The sequence below is a fragment of the Megalobrama amblycephala genome, linkage group LG7, assembly GCF_018812025.1.
Source record: "Megalobrama amblycephala isolate DHTTF-2021 linkage group LG7, ASM1881202v1, whole genome shotgun sequence".
Classification (NCBI taxonomy): Eukaryota; Metazoa; Chordata; class Actinopteri; order Cypriniformes; family Xenocyprididae; genus Megalobrama; species Megalobrama amblycephala.
The window spans coordinates 35,647,071-35,665,619 of NC_063050.1; the positions used below are offsets into that span (position 1 = coordinate 35,647,071).

At 37.3% G+C, this 18,549-nt stretch overlaps 1 protein-coding gene across 1 annotated transcript in view; it reads left to right on the plus strand.

Moving 5' to 3' along the window:
- LOC125273155 (radixin-like) overlaps window positions 1-12,152 on the plus strand; it is a 211,798-nt gene extending 199,646 nt beyond the window's left edge. The window contains exons 9-10 of the mRNA XM_048198419.1: window positions 10,256-10,348; window positions 10,521-12,152. Coding sequence (XP_048054376.1) covers window positions 10,256-10,348; window positions 10,521-10,703 — 276 coding nt within the window. The 3' untranslated portion in view covers window positions 10,704-12,152. The remainder of the gene's footprint in view (window positions 1-10,255; window positions 10,349-10,520) is intronic.
- Window positions 12,153-18,549: the final 6,397 nt, after the last annotated feature.

The following is an 18,549-nucleotide window of genomic DNA, read 5'->3' on the forward strand; positions in this document are numbered from 1 at the left end:
CTTAATGCATTATAGTCCTTCACGTTTATTGCGATCTCAGAATTCAGGCCAGCTGATAATACCTAGAATATCGAAATCAACTGCAGGTGGTAGATCCTTCTCCTATTTGGCACCTAAACTGTGGAACAACCTTCCTAGCATTGTTCGGGATGCAGACACACTCTGTCAGTTTAAATCTAGACTAAAAACGCAAAATCTCTTTAACCTGGCATACACATAACACATTATATATTTATATTTTCAAATCCGTTAAAGGATTATTAGGCTGCATAAATTAGTTCAGTCGGAACCGGGAACACTTCCTATAACACCAGATGTACTCGTTACATCAGAAAAAGAATGGCATCTACGCTAACATTAGTCTTTCTGTTTATCCCGAGGTTTACCGTAGCCAACCGGATTCGGGGCCGTTTCCAGATGAGACAGAGGACCGGTGCCTTGACACGACCACAACGCAGCCCTGTATCAGCAGAGATCGAGTCGACTAGATCATCCATTGTGAAGACATCATCGACACGACAGCCAGTGCCACAGTTTCCTCAAAATTATAATCACGATTATTAATCATGTTTATTCTATCAAAAGAGTAATGTAACTATGGCTATTTTGCAAGTTCTTTACCAACCTACACTTCACCCAAAAGGCCTGTAGGTGGCACAAAGACTTAAATTTAACCAACTATGATAACTTCATTAGATGGTAAATCAATACAAAACATGGTTTTGGTGAGTGCTTTGTAATATGTATTCACATTAGATTTTAAAGCAACACAATTCATTTGCAATAAGACAAACCAGATTCAAATTGCCCGGCAAATTCGTAAAGCAAAGAAAAATCATTTCTAGCTGATCAACATTATGAAAACTGGTAAAACCTTTAGGAACTTCAAAAGATAAAACAGCGAAATTCCTAATATTACTTCCAATATTTCCAAATTATGTTCATTTTCATAGAGCGGGCCAATATCGTGACGATTATTTAAAATCAATCGAGAGTAGCAGATATCGTTATGGTGATAAAATACAATTAATCGTGCAGCCCTAATTTAATTTAATTTGACTTGACATTTGATATTCAACAGTATCCTTGACATTTATTCAACAGTGCTTTTGATCTGCCTGCACTGACACTATTCTTTAAAAGGAAAAATTATATACCAATTATCAATGTAAAGCTGCTTTGACACAATCTGCATTGTAAAAAGCGCTATATAAATGAAGGTGACTTGTTGATTGCAGATGGTTTATGGAGAAGCACGCTGGAGACTGAAGACTGGGAACACTCACACACAGTTGGAGAAGCACACGGGGGAGACTGGAGACACTGGAGACGATGGAAGGTAAGTAGCAGGTTGGAGTCCTTAAGGTAAGTACACATGGAGTTGTAGTACAAACGAGACCGGACAGTGACTGTGTGTGAGTGTGTGGTATTTAAGGTGGTGGTGATGACAGAGTTGATGACGTGCAGTTGGCGGTGATTAGTACTCGGGTGATTGTGTCCGTGGGTACTGGAAGGAGGTGGAACCTGACGTGTCTGTGACAATCACGTGGGTAGGGCACTTTTATTGTTTGTGTGGATGACCATGTCTGTCACCACGAAGACCATTTTTGACCCAGGAAAAACCCTGCATTGATTCATTTGAATTGAAATATTTAATACTTTCACAGCAAAAATTATGTATGTGATTAATTTAGATTAATTAATCACAGAGTATGTAATTAATTAGATTAAAATTTTTAATCAATTGACAGCCCTAATATATATATATATATTTATACAATAGTTCTGTCTGGTTCTCGAATCTGATTGACTGATAGCCGTGCGATATTTCAGTGATAACAGCACTCCTACCGTTTCACCGTTAGTATCACTCCGCTAGAAGTGACCGTCATGGCGGCCGATCAAATCCACCGTGATTTTTGTGAATACTACACTTGTTGTACCACGAACTGTAGTTTTAATAGTTTTTTAGACGAGAATGTAGTTGTTTAGACCTGAAACATGTGACTCATATTTAATAATAGCGCCTATTTTACTATTTGTTTTGACGTTTTCAGAGATGCGAGCTCCAGGCCATCAGCAGCCGTTCAGTGCTTGTGTAAGCGCCGAGAACAGCTTCATCTCGGCCAGTGCTTCAGGGATTTGCCGCTGGCTCTCATAGTAGTTAAACATGACACATAATTAAATTTGAGTACATAAAACGGGCAATCTTTGGTCTTATTAATCTATTATTTGTTCCAGAGCAAGTCGAATTGTGCTATGTTAAATTCGATAATAATTGATATTACCTTACATCCTTTATATAGCATCGCATATTGGCTACAACTAGACGGGACACATCAGACGAAGACTCTTCTCCGCTCTTCAAATACGTAAAACATTAAACTTTATAGACATAGTGTTTTTTTGCGTAAAGAAAACTCTTTACAATTATTTTTTTTTGTCCAAACATCAGATCTTTAAATCTTTAAATTACCTTTGCATTGCATAGACGAGATGTCCAAACTGCATGCGCACATCATTCACGAGGTGAGGCGGATTTATGAGGTTTGATTGACAGTTTGAGGATCCAATGGAGTTATGAGGTTTTGTCACAAGCTCTTTAAAATCTTTTTCATTTGTTAAATATTTGTAAAACCCACAAACAATTTTTTATTATTAATTTTTTTTTAATAAAATAAAACAAAAAATAGGAAATATAGAGATGCGAGGTGTAGCATTTATTTTCTTTTATTTATTTTTTGGCATTTGGTAATTATCCACAGCACACTTGACAACCGTCACGGGCACACTAGTGCTTTACGTTTGACTGAACTGTATAATTGTGTTTATTTGTTCAATAAATATTATTTTATATAAATATGTCCATTAGATGGCAGCAACACTTTACAGGTGAATGAGTCGGTCAGTCACAAGAGAACTTCTGCAAAGGAAGTTGTTTTAGCGCTGTGGTGTTATGGATGTTATGGAAAATTCCATAGCTGTAAAAAGGACAAATACACTTTCGGTTTCCTCAGCGGACATTCAAACAGACTTTTATAATGGATATAATATTATGGACATCGACATCGAGAATGAATGTAATGCAATATATCAGAGTCAGACACAGGTAATAGCCTACTCTCAGGCAATCTCTCTCTCTCTCTAATACTGTACACAATTAAGTGAGTTTCAATGGAGGACTCAACATTTTTTCGTTGCTAGTTCTAAAGTGACACTTTAGAATTAGTAACGGAGGCTTGGTCCAACTGTCAACTTGAGATTTGAATCCGTGGCAGAAGGAAGTAATGCTGCACAAAAGAGGGGTTTAAAGACACTCCATTGTTGTTTTTATTTTTTTACGCACTCGTGCCGTCGAACTGTTGTATAAACGCAATATCACACTCGTAGCTGTACGATATGGCTGTATATCAGCACGCTGTGATTACCTACGAACGAATCACAGCCGTGCTGATATATAGCCATATCACACGGCTACTCGTGAGAGATTGCTCATATATATATATATATATATATATATACACATATATATTAATTATTAAACAAATTATATAAAATTATATTGTCAATTCCCTACAAATGAACTGGTTTTATGCATTTTTTGGACAAGGCCTAATATATTTCTAATAATTTAATGCAGGCCAAAGCACACAGCATTGAAAGGGTTAAACTCAAAACCATTAAGTGTCACTGACACCCACCCCGAAGCTTCGAAGGGATGAAGGGTGTAGGGGTCAAACAAGGATGTAGGGGTCAAAAAAATCTTTTTTTTTTTTTGGAACGCACATCTGCATCATCTTAACGAGACAATCAAGGAGGCGCCTTCGTCGCACATTTTGTACGCTGGTTGAACCCCAAAAAACACACTCTGAACGATAAGTAGGCAAGCTGCGCCTTTTGTCTAACCTTAGTTTATTTATTTATGTATTGATTTATTTTTGGTTTATCGCACCATATTGTAGTGTGTCTATGTATTTTAAACATTTGAATGGACTGATAAAGGGAGCTGTAAAGTATTTTTGTTGAAGTACAATGTTGTTTTGACCAAAATAATGTACCAAATCTAAATTGCATAAATATTACAGTAGAACAGAAAAATACTATACATGCATTTATAGGTCAAATCGAACTTCGAGTCTCCTGTACCCATTCTGTGATGCCAAACAACTTCCCTGTGCAAAGGATCATGGGGGCACAAAGTGTCTTTCAGTTGTATCCTTCAAAATCCTTCATTCCAAAGGGCCCTTTGAAGTGGCCAGTTTTGAGCACTTCGGTTTTGAACAACCCTTCAGTATGGTGGCCATGATTGTTTTCACTCTGAAGTGCCTTTCAGAGAGTAATGTATCCCGTTTGGAACGCACCGATAGTCTAGAAAACACACACTCCCTCCACTGTAAAAAACACACAGATGTTATTCCTGTCTTAATCAGTATATGAAATCACAGATGTTGGCTGATAAGAATTGTAACTCAAATGTTTTTGTAGCGAATTAGCTCAAAAGGGTAAATATTAATAATTATTCATAACTCATGGATTATTCATTATGATTAATTATGAATATTTGGAACAGTTAATCAAATTAACTCAGTTCATCCTGTGAACACTCAGTATTGATTATTAATTAAAGGCAGGGTAGGTAAGAAATTTTGTTCCAAATTTGTTTAAACTTTCTATATATATATACATGCATAATTAAAATGTAAGAACTCTGATAAAAAGAGTATAAAAATCGAGTGACTCTAGACCGTTTAATCTGTATTAAACACAGCTCATTATTTCCATCCGGGACGAAACATAGGATTGGCTTAGGCGGCTGTCACTCTCTCGCAACCATGGCAACCACCCTTTTGCCACACATGACCTGCCCACTTGCGCGTGCACGTTTGATTTGGGGAATTCAAGAGGCATGGATCCTAGGAATACCAAAACAATGGCAGAGAAACAGCAAGCAAAATTCACAGTACTGGCCTATGCAGTTAGTGAAGGCAAACCAGGCAAAAAAGGAAGACAGTAACAGTACAAGAAAAGGCAATGAACAAAAAGTCTTTGGATAAACAAAGAAATAAAACGCGAGTTAATATCGGCGTGGCTCTCCAGCGATGGCGAGAACTGAGGGAACTCAAGGGGCTGAAAAGTGACTCCTTGATGGCTTTATTTCTGCTGGACAGGTAAATCTTTCTTTTTGTATTTTGATCATACATATTTTTTTGTTTATTTTTTCATGAAGCATGTGTCATTAGCACACGTAGCTGCGTAATATAGCTAACATAACATTACTTAGCGAGCCGTAGTAGAGACGATAAATAATCTATAGGCCTAGCTCAAGATGATAGCTATAGTGTTGAATTGTGCATAATTTTGCTTTAGATAACTAAATACATGTATATCAGATAGTAGGCCTAACGTTACTCCGCATCTAGGAACTTTTCTTAGAACTATATTTACCCTCTGTCTAACTCTTTTACCATGTTCACCTGTAAGTTTACCTGCACATTTTTTTTCGCCTTTATTTTGTTTTTATATTCTCTACCTATGTTTACTGATGTCTTTATCTTGTATCTGTGTGTGTCGTACACACTTTGTTGTGTGTGTGTGTTATTATTTTGTGTCTGCAATGCAGTTGTGAGTTGATATTTGAGTGTATGTTACTCTGTTTATCTGTAGAACAACGTATATGTTATGAATCTTACACGAAATTCATCTTCATCACAGTGTAAATGATGGTAATGGAAAAACGTGTATCATGCAACCTGTTTTTAGCTTTGCCTTATAGATAACTAACTCGTTAGCGAATTAAATTATGTTTATCTTCATAATTATAAAGTTATTTTTATTACATGTGATTCTGACATGATGTCACTACATGCACTGTGCTCCTTCCTCTCCGCTCGTCTCAGGTAAATAATGCGTCTTCCAGCTCAGTGGTCGGAGTCGCACGTTCATGCTTTTTGGGGGTGTGGCTTTGGAAGGAGCCCAGAAGGGAGGGGGTGGAGTGAATGGAAATAATGAGCTGTCTTTAAAACAGTCGTGAGAGGTCTACAGACACTCGATTTTTATACTTTCTTTTTCAGAGTACTTACATTTTAAATATGTATTGATATATAAATAATGTTTAAACAAATTTTGAAAAAAAAGTTTTTTATACATTTTTTACCTACCCTGCCTTTAATTCTAAGAGAAGGGTATTTTTCATGGCCACAAAAAAAAAAAATTCTTTCTTAGCATTTACAGCACTTAGAGTGTGTAACAAGATTGATCATTTAAGTGACAATTTATTCACAGACAGGGAGTCAGAACCAAATATGTATTGTGCACAAGTTTTATTAACTAAATCACAAACACATAACTAAACTAGCAGACACATACATACACACACATCACACGTACATAGGTAAACTGAGAAATGATGAAACCGGAAGTGGGAACAGGGAATGAAACTATGGAAAGTGTCCTTAACCAGGAAAGAATCATCAGCTTATCATTACAATACTCCTTTGTTAACAAAGGGGGTTCACAACTTTAACTAACTAGCAGCAATTTAATATATTGTACGATACTTGCCTCAGCTGTTTGAAGAGCGTCCGAATATACTGTTGCAGTAGAAAGTCCTGAGAATTCAATACGATGGTGTTGAAGATGTAATCGATTTCTCCTGCGTTGAATTGAAGAAATGATGACAAACTTGCGTGGTTAGTTTGACTCTTGTAGTAGGAAAGAGTTCTTTCTCTCTTCTAGATAAGCACATGGCTGGGGTGCAGGTTTAGGCCTACAGGCCTTGGCCTGAGTGGCCACCCAGCAGGAGATATCTCGGGGCAGTAGATGCAAGAGAGAGAGAGGTGGAGCTGTTCATTTCTTTTTAAGGTCTGGGAGAAGTTACGCCTCCCAGGGTGAACCTGACCAATGAGGAAAGTGGAATTTCTGAACAAGAACTTCCTCTGTGGGGGAGTTTATGGCTCTTGTTTTTGAGCATGATTAAACTGGGCCTTGTGGGTTTGTGTTCATTTATACTCCAATTAATACAACAAACACACTGCATCCGATGAGAAAGTCGCATACATGAAAATGTAAGTTGTGAAATGAGCATTAATTTGATAGGAGACATGATACATGTGAGGTTACATGAACTAGTAGTTCGCTCATAAGACATGCATAAAACAAAATACCATACAAACGACACTTTGACAATTATAATTATAATAATAATAATAAAAAGACAATTATAATAATACACACAATGTCCTGGGTTGCATGTTCATTTATAGAACAGTTTGTCTATAAATTGAGGCAGAAGACCTCACTAACAGAATAAACAGAACAAATCCAATAGGAGAATATTCCAAACCTAAATATAGCTGCAAGCAGCAATGACAGGCCCAAGCCCTGGAGCCACCGCCGGTGGCATCAGGGCAACTGTGTATGGGGGCAATAGGCATTTAAAACGGGAAAACATAAAAGGACTATGTCAAAGTCATTCACCACATTTATAGCAGCAGTTGGTGCCACAATGACCATGAACCACAACAGCCACATCTGTAAGATCATTTAAATTTAGATTCATTTTATGTTATAAAATGTCATAGGTCACATTCAAATGAGTGCAGAATGCTGTCCGAATGCTGATGTTGTATTATCCCAACACTTCTCTGCATGTTTTTGACCTACCTGAGCTGTTATTTGTGCACCAATCTTATGCACCATGCTTTCATTTAATTTTAATATGGGTGGTATCCGATGAAAAAATTTTATTATAAAATTAATAAATGGAGCCAAATCACGGAAACTGCAAAGATGATTTTAATATCAGTGTCAGGTAAGAGTAAGATATGTGGCTAGATTTTTCTGCTTACTTATGGAAGTTTATGATAAACAGCCACTTCTCTAAAATCATATTAAATTTTCTCTGTTTTGATACATTTAAATTACATCAATAAATAATTAATTTAAAGACATATGCGTCATATGTGATGCTCACAAATACAGCACAAACTTGTGTAACACCCATGTCTAGAAAACACACACTCCCTCCTCTGTAAAAAAACACACACAGATGTTAGTCCTTTCTGAATGAGCAAATGAAATCACATATTTTGGGTGATAAAAATTAAGAAAAATGTTGTTTAGAAAACTAGTCCTGTCCGAATAGTGATAAAGTCTCATAGTTCAATTTCAAATGAGTGTGAAGTTATCATTTGTAGGGTGAGAAAACAAAACTATTTTTTCTCTTCTTTTTTTTTTTTAATTTTTTTATTAAACAATGTTTTACTGAACAAACTGTTTCTCTGCCTTTAAATTTATTTTTATTTATTTATTTTTAAAAGAGGACAATGCACATTAATTAACACAAGAAACAAGTCTCTTATGTAAATGTGCCAGATTTAGCCATTCTGGCTAATTTTCATCTGCAGTCCCTGGCAGGTTGATGGTAAACACACACACAAAAGCAAAAAAATACATACAAGACCAAAAAACAAACAAAGAACCACTATTTATGAATACATATTTGATTATCCAATAACCACCCTTTTATCATTTTAGAGAAAGAAGAAAGAGATGTAATATTTCTTAGTTCTATGGGTATAGTATTCCAAGTATGTACTGCTCTATAAGAAAATACTGACTGCCCAAAAGCACTTCTTCTATGAGGTATTATACAGTCCCCTCTAGTAGTGGCTCTAGTAGATAAGTTAAAATTTTGTTTAATAAATTCATTAAGTGGAGGTGGGGCCATACCATGCAATATTTTATACACAAGTAGGATATCTGCAAATTTAATCATATTTTCCCAACTTAAAAACCCATATTTAGTTAAAATTTTACAATGGTGATATAAATTAGACCTTTTGTCCAATATTTTCAAAGCCTGCTTATAGAGTCAATTATAATTAATTATTCAATTATAATTAATTTTCTTAAGGGTAAAAAATCTATCTCTGCTAATACTGTAAACTATTAGGGAGCCCTTACTTGCACATTACTATAACAAAGGTTACAATTAACAACAGAGCCCAAATTATTAAATTCAGTTGCTATTTATTTTTAGATATAATCATCAACACTCAAATAATAATAAGTTTTTTTTTAATGTAAATTACACATAAGGCAGTTTTTGCTTTAACTTCTGTTTCTCCAATTCGTTGTTGAAATATAATCATTTACAAAGTGGCTGTCATAACTTGTTTTCATGACGGATTTATTTAGGCCTTACATTAACTAACAGGTTAAGTAAAATATAATATATATATAGGCTAATATAGTGCATATGTTTAGCGATATTTAATGCATTTCTCTACTGTACTTACAAACTGTTTTGTTTACAAACTGACATCTTTCCGTGGTTGAAACACTTATTGAGCGATAACAAGAGATACGATATGTTTCAGTAAGTTGTACTGTATCTTTCAACATACCATCAGATATTCATTCATGTTCATTCTGTAGTAGTGAAGAGGAAGGTATGATCGCGTTTTGAACTGAGGCGCCTATACAGCGATCTGTCACGCCACATCAAAACAGCTTTTATTGTTTGAATTTTGTGATAAAATGGACAGATTTTGAAAGATGGCAATTTGTTTGTAATCGAAAGTAAAAAAAAAAAAAAAAAGAGAGCTTATTGCGATTATTGGTGGTTAATGCTGGTTAAAAGTGGTTAGGCTAAAAAGCATTAATGTGCGGTCCCCCTTTTGGATTGTAGTGTGGATCGCCTGTGACTGACTGTATTCATCATCTAACTGCATGAACCGAACCGAACCGTGAAGGTTCGGGACGAATACATGTACCGTTACACCCCTAACAAAAAAAGTAGTCTGATAATGACTAAATATACAAGCAAATGAGGTACAGAAATAAAAGCAAATAATTGTACTTTAAAACTGATCAGGATTTTTTTCCAAACATTGTTTAAAAATAACTCTATAGTGCCGTCTTTTAGTTATACTATATAATTAAATTTCTTTCAACACTTGAATGAACACCCAAAGATAAACACTCTCAACAGGCTTACTAATACATTCTGGAACTAACTAGCAAAGACTGTGATTGGTTGTGTTACATGTCAGTCAAACATCCTCTTGGGCAGTCCTTGGCCAATGAAAGCTGCGATAGAGTCCCAGACCTTCTAGGGACAAGGGACATAACAATGAGCTTGTATAAAATAGTTGTGTCGACATAGATGTTTTTTTGTGAATATGAGTGTGTCTACATCATGTGTGTAGTATGTGTATAGGGGCTGTAACAGTGCTCTTCTTGGTTTTTGCAGGCAGCTGAGTTGGGGGAATTTACTGCCAAAATCGCCCTGCTGGAGGATGCCAAGAGGAAAAAGGAAGAGGAGGCAACAGAATGGCAGCATAAAGTAAGAAAGACATATTTCTTTTATGCATACTTCACATACTTCTGGTGTTGTCCTTGATGGCTGTATCGCATGTGTTGCTTTTCATTCCTGTGCTTGGATTTTTAATATTTTTATTAATAAACTCAGTGTACTGTACTTGGATCCTATTTTTCATTATTTCTGAATCAACCAGCGTTATAGAACACCAGGCCATCACTATGGATCCAGCAGTATCTGCGGGAGTAGTTCTCCCCCTTATTTGTCAAGGCGACCACTCCCTCAAGGATCATACCCAGGAATTGCCCACCAAACTCACATTCCAGATAGGTCTCTCATTGTTTTCTATCAGTCTGGACTCAATGAACCATTAAAATAACAACTGTTCAGTTATGATCCTTAAGGAATCTTTGTGGACTTTTGGATCTCCCTTCACTGTGGGAGTGGCGGAGGAGCCTAATGATTTTTTTGGGGTGCCATGCACCTCAAGCTTCGGTGTCCACAGAGTTAGGACCGCCACAGACATCATCTGCCAGTACCAGCCTGGCTATTGTATCTGTCTCAGGGCAGATAAGTCTGGCATCTAGTGTGATGTCAGCTCTGATGTCAGTGTGTGCGGACCACAGGCCAATCTCAGTGGTCTCACTGCTCCCAAGCCGAGGGGTCTCAGCGCTTCCAAATCAAGTGTTCCCAATTCCAGTAGTCCATGAGCTTCAAGGTCTGGTGGTCCCGGAGGTCCTACCACTGTCATCTGTACTGCCTGTGATGGCTACCGCCATCTTGTGTGTGTGGGCTGCACATGCTCCTCCTGAGGAGACAGTGTCTGCTGCAGCTTCCTCTGAGACATCTGCACTCCCTATCATGGCTATGGAGGAGAGCTGAGCTCTCTGTCTGCTCCAACACTGCCAAGGAGTCCATATCTGAACTAACCAGCTCTGCCCTGGCTCCCTAAACTGCCATCTTGGTTCCTTACTCCATTGGCTTCGCCCTTGTCCCTTTGCCCCATTTGCTCCACCTTGGTGTCCTCCAGCTCTGCCAACTCTGCCCTGGCTTCCTACTAAACAATTAGCCCTCTGTGTATTTATACCCCAGTGTGTCCCTTGTTCAGTGTCTGGTGTTGTCTTTGATGTATGTATCGCTTTCTGTTCCATTTTCTCCCCATGTTTGGATTTACTTTATTTTGCCTTTGTTTCTCTGTGCTTGGATTTACTTTTTATTTTTGTTAATTAACTCAGTGTACTGCACTTGGTTTGTATTTTACATTATTTCTGAATCAACAAGCGTTACAGTGCCCCATTTCTGATATGAATATATACCCTGACATACAGTTGTTTGTTGTCTTCAGATCCTCTTGTCTTCAGGTCCTCATAGCAGCATGAAAAACAAAAACATTGCTATTCAAATTTGAATAAATTATGCACTGAATGCAAGCAACATGACAATAGAGTGCACTAGTGTTCATCCACTTTTTTAGACATGCAGTTTCCAGTATTTTTCCATTAATTTTTCACATAGGGATTTTAAAAAAAGTATTTGTTAAAGAGTTATGAGCAACGAAAGTCAATCGGCTATGATATGAATTATATCATTACAAATGTTTATTTGAAACAAAAACTTTTTATGTTAATCAATAAACAAAAAACGAAGGGCACAAGACTGTGTACTTAACTGCTTTAGTGAGGAAAAGAACTACAATCCCTGAAGCATTGCAAAAAGCATAAGTGAATTAACCCTCTGGGGTCTGAGGATTTTTTGAGACCCTGGAGAAGTTTTGACATGCCCTGACATTTGTGCTTTTTTCAGTTGCTTATAAACATTTTAATGGCAAAAGTTTCATTACACTGTATTCAGCACGAACTAGGCTACCATAACATGTGAGCAACATGTATGTATTTTTGAGAGAATAACCTTTATGCGTGGTTATTGAAAAAAAAAAAAAAACTTAAGTCACTGAAATACAGCCACAAAACAAACACAAAATATGTGTTTACAAGACTTCTGGGTATTGGAGGTTGTAGACTAGAATTTTTGCTTCAAAATTATGCAAATATTATCCTGCCACTTGTTCATATAAAACAATATATTGATTTAAATTGTCAAGTCAAGTCAAGTCACCTTTATTTATATGGCGCTTTTTACAATGCAGATTGTATCAAAGCAGCTTTACATTGATAACTGGTACATAATTTTTGCTGCACAGCAGCTCTTCAAGAATAGTGTCAATGCAGGCAGATCAAAGCACTGTTGAATAAATGTCAAGAATACTGTTGAATATCAAATGTCAAGTCAAATGTCAAGTGTCCCCAACTAAGCAAGCCAAAGGCGACAGCGGCAAGGAACCCAAACTCCAACAGGTGACATCAGGTGGCAAACAAGTGGTAAATAGGTGTTAAAATGGAGAAAAAAAAACCTTGGGAGAAACCAGGCTTAGTCGGGGGGCCAATTCTCCTCTGGCGAACAGTGCTTTGTTACGAATCAGGTTGCTATCATAAATCTGATAGGACCGCAACATTCAAAGTATTTATTTCAGTTCCATCCAGTTGAGGATCGTATTCATCACGCCGGTATGGACGGTTTGTTGAGGAACTGTGCTACTGGCTGTCGTGTCGATGAGGCCTTCACAGTGGATGATCTAGTCGACTCGATCTCTGCTGATACTTCAGGGCTGCGTTGTGGTCGTGTCCAATTGAGGATCGTATTCATCACGCCGGTATGGTCGGTTTGTTGAGGAACTGTGGCACTGGCTGTCGTGTTGATGATGTCTTCAAAATGGATGATCTAGTCGACTCGATCTCTGCTGATACTTCAGGGCTGCGTTGTGGTCGTGTCAAGGCACCGGTCCTCTGTCTCATCTGGAAACGGCCCCGAATCCGGTTGGCTACGGTTAACCTCGGGATAAACAGAAAGACTAATGTTAGCGTAGATGCCATTCTTTTTCTGATGTAATGAGTACATCTGGTGTTATAGGAAGTGTTCCCGGTTCCGACTGAACTAATTTATGCAGCCTAATAATCCTTTAACGGATTTGAAAATATAAATATATAATGTGTTATGTGTATGCCAGGTTAAAGAGATGTGTTTTTAGTCTAGATTTAAACTGACAGAGTGTGTCTGCATCCCGAACAATGCTAGGAAGATTGTTCCAGAGTTTGGGTGCCAAATAGGAGAAGGATCTACCGCCTGCGGTTGATTTTGATATTCTAGGTATTATCAGCTGGCCTGAATTCTGAGATCACAATAAACGTGAAGGACTATAATGCATTAAGAGCTCGCTCAGGTACTGGTGAGCTAAACCATTTAGTGCTTTGTAAGTAATTAGCAAGATTTTAAAATCTATACGATGTTTAACAGGAAGCCAATGCAGTGATGACAGAACTGGGCTAATATGGTCATACTTCCTAGTTCTAGTAAGAACTCTAGCTGCTGCATTTTGTACGAGCTGTAGTTTATTTATCAAGCGGGAGGAACAACCACCCAGTAGAGCGTTACAGTAATCTAGCCTTGAGGGCATGAACGCATGAACTAACTGTTCTGCATTTTTCATTGAGAGCATATGTCGTAGTTTAGATATATTTTTAAGATGGAAGAATGCGGTTTTGCAGATGCTAGTAACATGGCCTTCAAATGAAAGATTGGTATCAAAGAGCACACCCAGGTTCCTAACTGACGACGAAGACTTAACAGAGCAGCCATCAAGTGTTAGACAGTATTCTAGGTTACTGCGTGAAGTAGTTTTTGGTCCAAAAATTAGAATCTCTGTTTTTTCTGAATTTAGTAGTAGGAAATTACTGGTCATCCAGTTTTTTATATCAGCTATACATTCTGTTAATTTAGCGAATTGGTAAGTTTCGTCAGGGCGTGAAGAAATATAAAGCTGAGTATCATCAGCGTAACAATGAAAACTAACGCCATGCTTCCTAATGATATCTCCCAAGGGTAGCATGTACAGAGTGAAAAGCAACGGTCCTAGTACTGAGCCTTGCGGTACTCCATATTTAACTTGTGATTGATATGACATCTCATCGTTTACTACTACAAACTGATAACGGTCAGATAAGTATGATTTGAACCATGCCAATGCAATTCCACTAATGCCAACATAGTTTTCGAGTCTATTTAGAAGAATATTGTGATCAATAGTGTCAAATGCAGCACTAAGATCCAGTAACACTAATAGAGAGATACAACCACGATCTGATGATAAGAGCAAATCATTAGTAACTCTAATGAGAGCAGTCTCAGTACTATGGTACGGTCTAAATCCTGACTGGAAATCCTCACAGATACTATTTCTTCCTAAAAAGGAACATAGTTGTGATGAAACTGCCTTTTCTAGTATTTTTTTTTCTCTAGGATCAAGTTGTGTTTTTTTAATAAGAGGTTTAATAACAGCCAGCTTAAAAGTTTTTGGTACGTATCCTAGTGATAAAGATGAATTAACAATATTAAGAAGAGGATCTATGGCCTGCGGAAGCATCTCTTTCAATAGCTTAGTCGGTATAGGGTCTAACATACATGTTGTTGGTTTTGATGATTTAACAACTTTAGACAATTCTTCCTGTCCTAAAGCAGAAAATGAATTGAATTTTTCCTCAGGGACACTACAATGCACTGTCTGACACAATACTGTAGTAGACGGTTGCATGGTTATAATTTTCTCTCTAATATTATCAATCTTGCAAGTAAAGAAGTTCATAAAGTCATTACTGCTATACTCTTCGGAAACATCAGAAGTTGAAGCTTTATTTCTTGTTAATTTAGCCACTGTATCAAATAAATACCTAGGGTTGTGTTTATTTTCTTCTAAAAGTTTTGAAAAATAGGCAGATCTAGCAGTTTTTAAGGCCTTTCTGTACTCAATCATTTTCTCTCTCCACAAAATGCGAAATACTTCTAGTTTTGTTTTCTTCCAGCTGCGCTCCATTTTTCTAGCTGCTGTTTTTAGGGCCCGAGTGTGCTCATTGTACCATGGCATTGGATTAATTTCCTTAATCTTTTTTAAACGCAAAGGAGCAACTGAGTCTAATGTGCTGGAAAAGACAGAGGCAATAGTTTCTGTTGCAACATCGAGGTCTTCTAAGCTGTCTGGTATGCTAAGGTGATGAAACTGATTAGGAAGATTATTTATAAAGCAATCTTTAGTGATAGAAGTGATGGTTCTACCATATTTATGGCAGGGAGGCAGTTTAGCCTCTTTGACTAAATGTAGTATACACGAGACTAGATAATGATCTGAGATGTCGTCACTCTGGTGCAGAATTTCAACGGCATCAATATTGATTCCATGTGACAATATTAGATTTAAAGTATGATTACAACAATGAGTGGGTCCTGACACGTGTTGTCTAACACCAATAGAGTTTAGAATGTCTGTAAATGCCAATCCCAATGAGTCTTTTTTATTATCTACATGGATAGCACCAACAACAAGGACTTTATCTGCAGCTAGTACTAATTCTGATAGAAAATCGGCAAATTCTTTGATAAAGTCTGTATGGTGTCATGGTGGCCTGTATACAGTAGCCAGCACAAATGTCAATTTACGTAATGTTACGTAAAGCACCATCACTTCGAAGGAATTATATTTGAAAGACTTCTGGCTGATACTGTAAATATTACTATAAATAACAGCAACACCTCCCCCTTTGCCTTTCTGACGAGGATTGTGTCGATAATCATAACCCTGAGGACTAGACTCATTTAAAGTAATGTAATCGTCCGGTTTTAGCCAGGTTTCTGTCAAACACAGCACATCTAGATTATTGTCTGTGATAATATCGTTTACAATAAGTGCTTTTGAAGAAAGTGATCTAATATTTAACAATCCAAGCTTTATCATTTGTTTATCATTATTATCTCTATTTTTTATTTGTTGAACATCAATTAAATTTTTACCATTGAGTGGGTTTGGAAGTTTTTTGTTTTTACTAATTCTCTTTTCAACAGGTCAGGTCTGCCCCAAAAACTTTTCCAATTGTCTATGAAACCTATATTATTCTGTGGACACCACTTAGACAGCCAGCCATTGAGTGATGATAATCTGCTAACTATCTCATCACTCCGACGAACAGGAAGGGGACCAGAGCAAATTACTTCTCCTGACATTGTATTTGCGAGTTCACACACCTCTTTAATGTTAATTTTAGTGATCTCCGACTGGCGAAGTCGAACATCATTTGTGCCGACGTGAATAATAATTTTAGAATATTTACGATTAGCATTAACCAGCACTTTTAAATTTGCTTTGATGTCAGGTGCTCTGGCTCCTGGCAAACATGTGACTATGGCGGCTAGTGTCTCTATTTTCACGTTCCGTGTAATAGAATCGCCAATAACTAGGGCACTTTCAACAGGATTCTCAGTGGGTGCATCACTGAGTGGGGAGAACCTGTCTGATGTTCTTATTGGAATGGAAGAGTGGTGTTTTCCGCGGCTAGGCCGCCTCACCGTTACCCAAGTGCCCTGCTGCGCGGGCTCTACAGCAGGAACCGAACAATGTACAGAGTTCACTAAGCTAGTCGCATCCAAAACAGTATCTGAAGCCCCTGCATTCTTACTATCCTCGATTAAAGTTTGGATGCATGTCTCTAATTTTGAGATTCTCTCTGTCAGCCTGACTATTTCCCTACATTTATGACATGTAAATCCCTCGTTGCTGACAGAGAGAGCTATACTGAACATGTGACAGATGGAACAGGAAACAATTCTGTGAGAGGATGACATGACTCACCGTGTTTGTAGACTGATCCAATCCGAGTTAACCACAGCTGTTTGATGAACGCGTTGAAAGAGGAGCGCACGAGACTGATGACAAATGAACAAGCTAGCAAGATGCAAACGCGTTGTAACAGCGTTTTAGATTCAAAGATTACAAGCTAGCGACGTCAGATTAATGTGGTAGGCAATAATAATAATATCAGCTATAATGAATAAAAGTAAGAGATTCAATAATAGAGAAAACAAAACTATACGGAGATGCAAACCACCAGCAGCGAGGCAGCGAGCAGAGGCAGCAAGGCAGACAGGAGCAATCAAGCAATCCAAGGAGTGTCACGTGACGCACTGGTCGCTGCAGGAGTGTCGGATCTCAATCGTATAAGACAAATTGTATAAGACACTTATGCGGGAGGCGTGACTCTTCATGAATAATGCTGTGATTCACACCTGAGAAGACGAAGACCCGCATAATGAGCCCTTTCAATCAGGTAGGCTATGTGAGAGGACACTAAAAAAATCAAAGTACAAAGTAGTTTTTTTTTTGGTAGTTTATTCAGAGTATAGTTAACAATATAAATGAGACACATTTTGAATAAATGAGGGAACATTTTGATATAGAGTTTTACCTGGAAATAAATCTTGTTCAAAGATATAAGTGAACATGTATGGAAGTAAATTAATGCCAAATGTTTTTGAAATAAAAAGCTTGTTGAATTGCTCTAACTGAAAAAAAATATGCATTACATTAGCTGTACTTGCATTTAGATGCACTGTATTTTTAAGGCTTGCATTTTTATGGGATGAAATTCAACACAGTCGTATATTTAAGCTGTGAATATTTCAATTAAAAATATTTCACACACATTTTCATTATTAAAAATTAAATAATTCATATTCAGATTTCAAATTTCACTTCCAAGATATTTATTCTGTTTAAAAATACAACCTATAAAATTCGACTAGCAATTTTCAGTCCATTTTATTTCACTTTACAAATTCGCTTCCACAAATTCAGTGGCTCAAATTCGGCAGAAAATTCAACATTTCACATCCGGGAACTGCAGGAAGAGCAGTAGAGTGCCGATGCATCATCTCTATCTGCTGTTAGTCTTCTTCACCAGCAGGTGCCGCTAGCGGCTGTTTAGGAAGACCAAAGCAACGCTAGTAAGTCATCATTCATAAAAACGGATTTACAGAATTAGAGCAAGCGGTAAGTGAATGTGTGATGATTATCAGGGCCAGTATAAATGCAGAAAAGCTGATAAAGACACAAAAGCTGCATTTATGTTTAATTCAGTGTCTTTACACTTACTTTCCCTGTGTAGCTACAGCTTTCTCTACAGTGAACAAGATAACGTTATTGCCCGATGCTGGTGTATAGATCAAACGTTAAATCTGAGATAGACATATATTTCTCTCTGTTGTTTAGTTTCCTTAACTTTGTATCGCAGCGCTGTGTTGTAATACTAGGGCTTCCCTCATCCGTCATAGCTGCCATCAGGACATAT